Source organism: Oncorhynchus mykiss, chromosome 5 (assembly GCF_013265735.2).
Source record: "Oncorhynchus mykiss isolate Arlee chromosome 5, USDA_OmykA_1.1, whole genome shotgun sequence".
Taxonomy (NCBI): Eukaryota; Metazoa; Chordata; class Actinopteri; order Salmoniformes; family Salmonidae; genus Oncorhynchus; species Oncorhynchus mykiss.
In genome coordinates this window covers 72,172,937-72,185,078 of record NC_048569.1, presented here as the reverse complement: position 1 = coordinate 72,185,078, position 12,142 = coordinate 72,172,937, and the positions used below count along the sequence as shown (strand labels likewise).

General features: G+C 42.8%; 1 protein-coding gene across 5 annotated transcripts in view; it reads right to left on the bottom strand.

Annotated features, from left to right (window-relative positions):
- LOC110524504 (vesicle-associated membrane protein 4) overlaps positions 1-9,962 on the bottom strand; it is a 34,545-nt gene extending 24,583 nt beyond the window's left edge. Inside the window, exons 1-5 of one of the 5 annotated variants that reach the window (XM_021604220.2) lie at positions 9,231-9,438; positions 6,778-7,619; positions 1,702-1,806; positions 1,285-1,331; positions 1,137-1,187 (exon numbers count right to left, since the gene is read on the bottom strand). In XM_021604220.2, the coding sequence (XP_021459895.2) occupies positions 1,137-1,187; positions 1,285-1,331; positions 1,702-1,806; positions 6,778-6,780 (206 nt within the window). In that variant the 5' untranslated portion in view covers positions 6,781-7,619; positions 9,231-9,438. Of the gene's footprint in view, positions 1-1,136; positions 1,188-1,284; positions 1,332-1,701; positions 1,807-2,167; positions 2,340-6,777; positions 7,620-9,124; positions 9,439-9,758 lie in introns of those variants that run through there. The other 4 variants (XM_021604223.2, XM_021604222.2, XM_021604221.2 and 1 more) reach the window with 4 other exon arrangements.
- Positions 9,963-12,142: the final 2,180 nt, after the last annotated feature.

The window sequence follows — 12,142 nt, the reverse complement described above, 5'->3', positions numbered from 1 at the left end:
GGCCATTCTAAATCTAAACTAATTTAACATACTAGTGAAGACAATATTAAGAATAGTCTGACGGTGATATGGTCACTTGATGAGAGAACATTGTGTGCAGCCTGATGCAAGCAACAGAGCCTAAGCTTTTTTTGCGACTTTCTCAAATCATCAATAGCCTATAGTTGAATCATGCAGCACATAGAATGTCTTAGAAATCAAAACGTATAAAGGTTTGTATCATTAACAACTAAAGTTGCTAAATAACTCTAAATCTAGCGTAGCCTATAGGACCGGTTTCAAATGATCACTTTTACGCTCAACATGACCTTCATATGAGCACGCGCTGCAGAATGGGGAAAATAGCCTTTCGATTTTATTCAGCTAAGTTCAATTATATTCTTCTTACTATCAAATCATATAAAATAATGACACGGGACTTAAGCATATCCTGTCTGCTAAATGAACAAGCCTACAGCCTGTGGCATGGCACATAGCCAGATAACATACAGTAACAGGCCAACTCATATTCAATTCATCTGAAATACATTTTTTTCATATCACAATGTTTCTTTGCCTACCTAAAATAATGGATGTATTTTATGGTTTATATTCAAATGAATTCATTAGACTTGTTAAAATGCAGATGTTCCAAAGGCACGCAGCAGCAGCGTGTACGTGTGGAGGCCTGAAGATGCTAAACGTGTGAGACGGGCAACATTGTGCTTGACAATAACCGTCTGACACATTTCATGAATGACCGCCACAGCCCTATCTGCTACCAATAAAAAGTTACAACTGTTTGTTGGTGTTGAAAAGTCAGACCAATCGCTAGAACACCTGTTGCCCAAAAGATTACCTCTAACTTGGTAACAGCGAGGGTTCCAATAAGAGGCAGTACTACTAAGAGGCAATATATTCAGAACCATCTAAATCAACTGTGTTCAGCAGTTCCACAGAAACATATGTAGTTCTTCAATAAAATAATGAATCAAAGAACTCATAAACATTTTTTGTCAGATTTGTTGATGGTTCAGAAAAGCAGAGAATATTAACAAAAACAGAATTACATCTTTCGTTCATAATTTCAAATATAAGAGTGTAGACTCGTGCCCCCCATCCCAAACACACACACACGTCATGTGATACACACTTACTGTCTGATTTTGTCACTTCCAGCTCCAAATCTGGGTCCAGTTGGTCCCCTCCTGAAAGAAACATACAAAGAATCTGTACCTCCACATACACAGCACTGTATAAGAAATAGGCGGTCAATTCAGTCAAACACACTAATGTTTTACTCACAGGAAGAAGTCATCCTCTTCATCAGAGTCTTCCTCCAGCAGGTTCCTCTGTGATGGGGCAAAGGTTAGATGTCAGGGGTCAGACACACCACCACTGATACGGAATACAATGACATGGAGGCAAATCAAATCAATTACATGATCATTGAGAAACCATGCAACATCTAATCTATTTTCTGTTTTGCTTACATAAGCTAATAAAAAATATATATTTCTGCGTGGGAGATGGAACTAAATGGTTGGTTAAGGAATACTGAGAAGGGTTAGAGGCTCTACAGTGAAATAAAACAATAATCACGCTCTCAACCGCTCTCTCCACCCCGTCTTAAATAAGTTTGCACTTGGGAAATGTTTTTGTAAATGTAACTAATAAAAACCCTTGAACCTTGCTCCATCCCTCCCTCCACCCGTATCTCACCCTCTCGCTGCATATGGATCCCGTGACCTCTTCATCATTGAGGTGTCGTTTGAATTTGGGAGGCATGATGGCGTCTTCAGGTTGCTCCTCCGGCTCTGGCTCCCTCTGTAGGACAGGAGGAGGAACACACCGGTTACAAACCTCACACACATATTAATGATACAGTTCAGCAGAAACCCTGGTCCTACTGGGGTGCAAGCTTTTTCTCCAGCCCAGCACTAACATTGTTTAAACTAATCAAGGATAAGTCGTTATTAGTAGAATCAGGCGTGTAAGTGATGGGCTGGAAATGAAAGCCTGCAGCAAGCCCTCCGGATGACCACTGCTGCTACAGTGATTATACCAATTGCAGACAAATACCAAACAAGCAAAGCACACACTCAGGTGGGCCTCAACACCAGTTTGGTTATCACATAAAATATATAGTATGACAAAGCTGGTCTGAATGCTTGACTCTTTTACACACTTTAAAAAAAACGTTGGTTCAAAGTTATGACTGGTCCTGGTTCCTCTCTAAGTTTCTCCAAGCCACTGCAGACTCAGGTATTGCTCTCTAAGGGTTTAGGTCCTGGGGTTGTGAAGTGTTCTGTGACTGGACTGACCAAACAGAAACTAGCCTACTTACAGTATCAGCCTATATGTCACTTAGCAAACAGAGCAGTGAAGACGGGACCCTCGCGCTCATGTTGGGAGGTGTGTGTGAGTGCTGCAGGCTGATAACGATAACTGCAGCCTTGGCCTCACCATGAAGAGAGTGAGAGCAGAGAGGAACTAAACACTTCACCTAAATCTTCAAAACATGTAGAACTCATTTAGGATAGAGTTTTTAAACAAGCATGGTTTTTAAACCATTTCCCCTAACCCCTAAGACTGTAGGGATTATGTCAGGCTTGCCAGGATGTAATTGTGAGAGTTAGGCCTACTTATGCGTGGGTGGTGGCGTTGGACTAAATGTTCCATCTCAGCAGAGCGGCCTGGTTGTTATTCAGGGTTTCTCCTCTCCTGCCTGTTCCCTTTTGAGGGGTGGAACATGGGAGCAGTTTTAATGGGGAGCAGAGTTTGATTTAACTCTGCTGGCTGGCTATGCTGTGGAACCCAGCTCACTCAGGGGAGGGCTCCTGTGTCCGCTCACTGCTCCATCTCTATTCCCTCATTCCTGTCTCGGAGGCCCGGAGCAGAAAACATGCTGTTCCTCCATTTAGCCTCAACCATCCCTCTTCCTCAACCAGTTGATTGGCTGTGCATCAAACTCAGCCCCAGTAACATTACAACACAACCCCTGCTGTTCAGTGGTTTTAGGTGGGGCACAAAGGCCTCCTGTACAGCTTGTTGTTTATACAGCCTACATCAAATGGTTTCACTTCCGGCGCCGACAGAGATGGCCGCCTCGCTTCACGTTCCTAGGAAACTATGCAGTTTTTTGTTTTTTTACGTGTTATTTCTTACATTAGTACCCCAGGTCATCTTAGGTTTCATTACATACAGTCGAGAAGAACTACTGAATATAAGATCAGCATCAACTCACCATCAGTACTACCAAGAATATGTTTTTCGCGACGCGGATCCTGTGTTCTGCCTTACAAACAGGACAACGGAGTGGATTCCATGCAGCGACCCCAAATAAAAACAACTCCGAAAAAGAGGGAAATGAGGCGGTCTTCTGGTCAGACTCCGGAGACGGGCACACCGTGCACCACTCCCTAGCATTCTTCTTGCCAATGTCCAGTCTCTTGACAACAAGGTTGATGAAATCCGAGCAAGGGTAGCATTCCAGAGGGACATCAGAGACTGTAACGTTCTTTGCTTCACGGAAACGTGGCTCACTGGAGAGACTCTATCCGAAGCGGTGCAGCCAACGGGTTTCTCCACGCATCGCGCAGACAGAAACAAACATCTTTCTGGTAAGAAGAGGGGCGGGGGCGTATGCCTTATGACTAACGCGACATGGTGTGATGAAAGAAACATACAGGAACTCAAATCCTTCTGTTCACCTGATTTAGAATTCCTCACAATCAAATGTAGACCGCATTATCTACCAAGAGAATTCTCTTCGATTATAATCACAGCCGTATATATCCCCCCCAAGCAGACACATCGATGGCTCTGAACGAACTTTATTTAACTCTTTGCAAACTGGAAACCATTCATCCGGAGGCTGCATTCATTGTAGCTGGGGATTTTAACAAGGCTAATCTGAAAACAAGACTCCCTAAATTTTATCAGCATATCGATTGCGCAACCAGGGGTAGAAAGACCTTGGATCATTGTTACTCTAACTTCCGCGACGCATATAAGGCCCTGCCCTGCCCCCCTTTCGGAAAAGCTGACCACGACTCCATTTTGTTGATCCCTGCCTACAGACAGAAACTAAAACAAGAGGCTCCCACGCTGAGGTCTGTCCAACGCTGGTCCGACCAAGCTGACTCCACACTCCAAGACTGCTTCCACCACGTGGACTGGGACATGTTTCGTATTGCGTCAGATAACAACATTGACGAATACGCTGATTCGGTGTGTGAGTTCATTAGAACGTGCGTTGAAGATGTCGTTCCCATAGCAACGATTAAAACATTCCCTAACCAGAAACCGTGGATTGATGGCAGCATTCGCGTGAAACTGAAAGCGCGAACCACTGCTTTTAATCAGGGCAAGGTGTCTGGTAACATGACCGAATACAAACAGTGCAGCTATTCCCTCCGCAAGGCTATCAAACAAGCTAAGCGTCAGTACAGAGACAAAGTAGAATCTCAATTCAACGGCTCAGACACAAGAGGCATGTGGCAGGGTCTACAGTCAATCACGGACTACAGGAAGAAATCCAGCCCAGTCACGGACCAGGATGTCCTGCTCCCAGGCAGACTAAATAACTTTTTTGCCCGCTTTGAGGACAATACAGTGCCACTGACACGGCCTGCAACGAAAACATGCGGTCTCTCCTTCACTGCAGCCGAGGTGAGTAAGACATTTAAACGTGTTAACCCTCGCAAGGCTGCAGGCCCAGACGGCATCCCCAGCCGCGCCCTCAGAGCATGCGCAGACCAGCTGGCCGGTGAGTTTACGGACATATTCAATCAATCCCTATACCAGTCTGCTGTTCCCACATGCTTCAAGAGGGCCACCATTGTTCCTGTTCCCAAGAAAGCTAAGGTAACTGAGCTAAACGACTACCGCCCCGTAGCACTCACTTCCGTCATCATGAAGTGCTTTGAGAGACTAGTCAAGGACCATATCACCTCCACCCTACCTGACACCCTAGACCCACTCCAATTTGCTTACCGCCCAAATAGGTCCACAGACGATGCAATCTCAACCACACTGCACACCGCCCTAACCCATCTGGACAAGAGGAATACCTATGTGAGAATGCTGTTCATTGACTACAGCTCGGCATTCAACACCATAGTACCCTCCAAGCTCGTCATCAAGCTCGAGACCCTGGGTCTCGACCCCGCCCTGTGCAACTGGGTACTGGACTTCCTGACGGGCCGCCCCCAGGTGGTGAGGGTAGGCAACAACATCTCCTCCCCGCTGATCCTCAACACTGGGGCCCCACAAGGGTGCGTTCTGAGCCCTCTCCTGTACTCCCTGTTCACCCACGACTGTGTGGCCACGCACGCCTCCAACTCAATCATCAAGTTTGCGGACGACACAACAGTGGTAGGCTTGATTACCAAGAACGACGAGACGGCCTACAGGGAGGAGGTGAGGGCCCTCGGAGTGTGGTGTCAGGAAAATAACCTCACACTCAACGTCAACAAAACTAAGGAGATGATTGTGGACTTCAGGAAACAGCAGAGGAACACCCCCCTATCCACATCGATGGAACAGTAGTGGAGAGGGTATCAAGTTTTAAGTTCCTCGGCATACACATCACAGACAAACTGAATTGGTCCACTCACACAGACAGCATTGTGAAGAAGGCGCAGCAGCGCCTCTTCAACCTCAGGAGGCTGAAGAAATTTGGCTTGTCACCAAAAGCACTCACAAACTTCTACAGATGCACAATCGAGAGCATCCTGGCGGGCTGTATCACCGCCTGGTACGGCAACTGCTCCGCCCTCAACCGTAAGGCTCTCCAGAGGGTGGTGAGGTCTGCACAACGCATCACTGGGGGCAAACTACCTGCCCTCCAGGACACCTACACCACCCGATGTCACAGGAAGGCCATAAAGATCATCAAGGACATCAACCACCCGAGCCACTGCCTGTTCACCCCGCTATCATCCAGAAGGCGAGGTCAGTACAGGTGCATCAAAGCTGGGACCGAGAGACTGAAAAACAGCTTCTATCTCAAGGCCATCAGACTGTTAAACAGCCACCACTAACATTGAGTGGCTGCTGCCAACACACTGACACTGACTCAACTCCAGCCACTTTAATAATGGGAATTGATGGAAATGATGTAAATATATCACTAGCCACTTTAAACAATGCTACCTTATATAATGTTACTTACCCTACATTATTCATCTCATAGGCATACGTATATACTGTACTCTATATCATCGACTGTATCCTTATGTAATACATGTATCACTAGCCACTTTAACTATGCCACTTTGTTTACATACTCATCTCATATGTATATACTGTACTCGATACCATCTACTGTATCTTGCCTATGCTGCTCTGTACCATCACTCATTCATATATCCTTATGTACATATTCTTTATCCCCTTACACTGTGTACAAGACAGTAGTTTTGGAATTGTTAGTTAGATTACTTGTTGGTTATTACTGCATTGTCGGAACTAGAAGCACAAGCATTTCGCTACACTCGCATTAACATCTGCTAACCATGTGTATGTGACAAATAAAATTTGATTTTGATTTGATTTGAATCCAAATGCTTTTCTGTGAGAAGAGAGAGCTAGGCAAGGCTCCGCCTCACAGAAGTCAAACCCATCGCTTGTTTCATTATTTTATGCTGCACATGAATTGCCCATAGGGGAATAAAGATTTAATGAATTTAACTGAATAAATTCAAGGTATAATTTTAGACAAATTTGTCTAAACACACCCCATCTCTCCTCACAGCTTCTACCCCGAGCCCATCTCTCCTGCCCCTTATGTACCATTGAATCCAGCTCAGAATGAAACTGTTGCTTTTCTCAGCGTCTCCTTCTGGCAGGGCAGTTGGTAAAGGGACGTTCCATGGCCAGGAGCGGAACGTTCCGGTAAATAGAGGAGAGAGTGGCAGGGGTAAAGAGAGAGAGATGCACAGAAAAGAAAAGAAGAAGAAAGAAAAGCCAAGCTAGCAAATCTGGGTTGCAGATATGCAAGTAGGCAGCTTTGAAAGAAGCACTTTAAAAAAGGCACAATCTGTAACATCTACTTCAGGTAAGATGTTTTGTTCATCCAAAAATCAATGAAGAAGAGTAGGATGAGAGGAGCGAGATGTAGAGGAGGGTGTTTGTTAAGTTTCACACTCGATTGTATTGGGGTGATTCCACACCAGGGAAAATATTTGTAGTCACTCACATTGTTCCAGCAATTCTCTTATCAGAACTTAATTGGGAGGAAGGATGTTTAACATGCTTTTAACATTTGTATCACAAACAATTTTGGGGGGGAAAATCATGATGAAATTAAAATTTTTAGGCCCTTTTTAGACCTATACATGCCCTCCTGTAAGACCCTATGACCTGTACATGATAACCTGTGAACTGTACACGATACAGACAACATTTTGGTGTCATTAAACTCTATTGCAGAAGTACTCAACTCTAACCCTACAGGGTCCAGAGCGTGCTGGTTTCCTGTAATTAATTGCACACAGCTGGTGTCCCAGGTCTAAATCAGTCCCTGATTAGAGGGGAAGAATGAAAAAAAGGCAGCGGAACTGGCTGGCTTCGAGGTCCAGAGTTGAGTTAGAGGGCTCTGTAGTGTTCACTCAAATATGGAGTTTGTGTAGATTCTGAAATACAAAAAATATATAAAATATGAATCTCAAAACCATCCTTTCTGATTATGCCTATTCTTTGACATTTTTTGTAACAAAACTCTTCAACCGTCAAATTTCCAGAGCCCTCTGGTACTTTTGGTACGACCCATTTTAAAACATAGAAATCGACATTATAGGTTATTAATCAATCAATCACAGCCCTCCTTTAGGATTGCACATTCAGCAAGTCATCAGCAAAGGGAGTTCCCTTTGAATCCATTTTCCCATTCACTGTGTTGGTGGTGCCAATTAGGTTAATCATACCTTCAGAATTAGCAGACATATTATTTACCCAAAGAGTATATTGTTCCAAACAATACATCTTAAAATGAACTAAATCTAATCTAATAGTTTTGATGTTGAATAAATGAATATGTAATATTCAATATCTCGACAGACTACTTAGTGTACTCTCTAATATAGAGTATAATGACACCAAGAAGTTGTCCGTATCATGCACGTGTCACAGATCATAGGGTCTTACAGGAGGCATGTATAGATCTAAAATGGCCACTCATTATCATTTTATTAAAAATGTAAAACGCAGTTCAAACATCCTTCCTCCTAATTAAGTTTATATGTGAGAATTGACAGAACAAGCTGAGATTTAAAAAAACAAAAACAATCTGCTCACGCTGGCATGGAATTGCCCTATAGACAGTGAAACAGATTGTGCATTTAAAAATCAAGCTTAGAAAAAACAGGAATCAGCTGAAAAAGGTATAGCCTAGGCCAAGTATCTAGGCTAAATGGCAGAAGCTCATCAGCTACAAGGGGAATGAGGAAATGACAGAGAGCCTAAAACAACTGGTTCAGGCAGCCATGATCAAAGTTGTTGTTGTTGTTGAGGGAAGTGGAACTCTGATATTATATGTGGCTGAAAGCACAGTTCACAGCCTAGTCTATGGACAGGAGGAAGAGACTGGCACTAAGACATGAAGCAGGACCTGGCCCTGTAGCACAGCTAAACTGCAGTTTACCATTTGATGCTCACAATATTGAATGGATTACATTATCTAGCTAGCACTAAATAAAATCTAGTTTCCACACTGGCACAGCTCCTCTGATGACATAACCATGTAATCCTGAACCAGTATCTTTGCGTTAGAGAACATCTTAAGCACAGATACTGGTTCAATGTAATCCTTATCATCAACAACACTGATTGTGCAACACCAGCCAACTAGCTAACGTTAGCTATCCTCAGCAATTCGTCATCAAGAATAGAGTGAGCCATGCCATCTTGCAGTCCCGGTACCTAGCTTGCTAAACCCGAAATATCGAGAAAGCCAGACAGACATATTTGTCTTCTGTGAATGGTAACTGTAGCTAGTTACCTAACTAGGATGACAACCAGCTGGGAACAGCGTAACGTTAGTTAGCTGGCTAGCAATATCATTAATACTTGAATTCAACAAATACAACCTAATTGTATGAAGCTATCAATCGAATCAAATCTGTTGGGTTATTATGCCTACCGTTCGCTAAGATTATTATCCAGACACTGACACAGACCGCTGGTAACGACTTTCATAGTCACACTGTAGAAAAAAAAATTAGCAAGCAAACTAATGCTACCGTTACCTGCTAGATTCGCAATCTTGCATACAGACGACCAAACAAACTTAGTTTATCTTCGTTAATAAATACAGGCTCACAATGTTCTATTTCGCGTTCTAAAAGAAATGTTACAAAAAAAAAAAATCCAACTGAGGATGGTTGCTACAGAGATGCTTTTCCAATCCTCCCTGCGCTCTCTGATCAGCTGACCACAGACCAGGAAGCTGGGGCAGAGCAATTGCGACTGTTTAAAAAAAAATATATATATATAATATATATTTAATTAACAACAAGTACATGTGGGAACACAAGTATATACAAATAATATTCAAAGGACAATCGGGCTGGGGGGTACAACATCCCATTACACAAGGACCTTAAGGGACATACATACACTTATTATTCTAACAGCTTTTTTGTTAGTAGAGTATTTAATTGGCTTAAATCCAATTTCGACAGTTACTAGAGGGAATAGAGCCACAAATAGAACAATTAGACATATATTTCACAGGATGTATAAAGGTGAAGCATCCGCTTGTCATTTCCACTCACTATCAAAGCCCATTGACCGGCAGTGGGAGACTATGAAACGATATGGATTTTTGTCCGAGATTCGGTTAATTTTCCCATCGATGGAACAAATACTCTCAATACAGTTTTCTGTACCCAAAACTATAACCGGTTACGAACAGAGTAGACACTTTACACAGACTTTACACTTTTCCAAAGTAAAAAAAAAAAAAAAATGCGTTGTTTAGAAGGAGTGCAAAGGCTAATTGAGTTATTGCACATGCGCACTTCAGAGTAGGCGTTCCCTAACGGAAATATGCACATTTATTAATTCTGTACTACCATGAAAATAAAATTCTAAACCAAATAGATCCCTAACTTCTAGGGAATGGGTCCCAAATAGATCCCTAACACCCAGGTCCCAACCCACCAAAAAAGAAAACCTCCCCAAACACATTAGACTTTATGTATATCACCTTGAAACACTACACCCTTAGGATTGTTCAGCATGTCAACAACCATTTACAACACTAACATCTGTTACCCCCAATATCTCTTTTGCCGTCTCCACAATAACTCTCAACCTGACACTTCTGCTTTCCACAACAGTCATATTGACAACCTTACCAATAAAAGCTATGAAGTCAACTTTATTCATTCAGTGCTTGAGGTGTCATTACAGACACCCTGGTTCGATTCCAGGCTGTATCAAATTTGGCTGTGATTGGGAGTCCCATAGGACGGTGCACAATTGGCCCAGGGTAGGCTGTCACTGTAAATAATAATTTATTCTTAATTGACTTGCCTAGTTAAATAAAATCAATGTACAAAATATGGTACATCATGACTGATCCTATATCTCTGAGCCTCTCTCTGTGCCAGGCATCCACCAAATGCTGCACTGTGTTCTCATGGCTATTAATCTTTTTCAGGATCTTCTCTTGCTGAGCCTGGCTAGCACACAATATTAACAATCTATCCTTTCGAATGAACCAAGCTAATTTCACTTCACCAACCTCTATCTTTACAGCATTAGTTAGTTTGAGAGACTGAAAAACAGCTTCTATCTCAAGGCCATCAGACTGTTAAACAGCCATCACTAACATTGAGTGGCTACTGCCAACATACTGACTCAAATCTCTAGCCACTTTAATAATTCAAAATGGGATGTAATAAATGTATCACTAGTCACTTTAAACAATGCCACTTTATATAATGTTTACATACCCTATATTATTCATCTCATATGTATATTCTGTACTCTATACCATCTACTGCATCCTGCCTATCCCGGTCGGCCATCGATCATCCATATATTTATGTGTACATATTCTTATTCATTCCTTTACACTAGTATAAGGTAGTTGTTGTGAAATTGTTAGATTACTTGTTAGATATTACTGCATGGTCGGAACTAGAACCACAAGCATTTCGCTACACTCGCATTAACATCTGCTAAACGTGTATGTGGCCAATAAAATTTTATTTGATAGGGTATATGTAAGGCCCTGTGGTCTCATCAAACACTATCACCACTTTCCACTCCAACACATCACTGCTCTTGCTTCCTACCTTGGCCCTCTTTATGCTTTCTTTACTAGACGCTCCACTGCTTTCTGTATCATGATCTCTCTTCTTCCTATGTCATTCCACTACCAACCACTCCGGTCCTTGAACCTCATCCTCCAGCTCCATACCATCACAACTGAAAGCCATAATGTTTGCATTCCAGCACAGCTGTTGCTTCACCAACTTTTTTCTCAATTTCGTCCGCACACGTCACTGTCATTTCTAACCTCCAACTCTCTCACACACTCCTGGGATACGTCTTATGTTAAATTACGTCGAAAGTAGATATATTTTTTTCTTATGTAACCCTAATCCTTTTCCTAACCTCAATCGAATTATCCTAACCTGCTTTGTTAATTCTCATAACCTGCTGAGCCAGATCTCCTAACCTGCTACGAAAAGTCAATTCTGGTCAATTGTGGCAAACTGTATTCTATCTAGTCAAATCCGTGTTTGTCCACTTCCTACATTCCTCTTCTTCCAGAGAGTACAGCTATGACCAGGAGTTACCAGGACCAGGTTATGACCAGGACCAGGTTAGGAGAGCATCATGGCTAACCCTAACCCTTTGCCTAACCTTAACCTAAGTCTCCTACCCTGCCACCTTAATTATCCTAACCTGCTGCATAAATCATCCTAATGTTAAAAGTCTAGGTGATGCAGGTAAGGCGGAGACAGGCGCAGGACACAGGTGTGCACAATGAAGACAAAACAAATGGAAAATTAAACGTGGATCGGTGGCAACTAGAAAACCGGTGACGTCGACCACCGAACGCCACCCAAACAAGGAGAGGGACCAACTTCGGCAGAAGTTGTGACACCTAACTTGCTTCGAAAAGTAACTTCCAGTTGTAGCT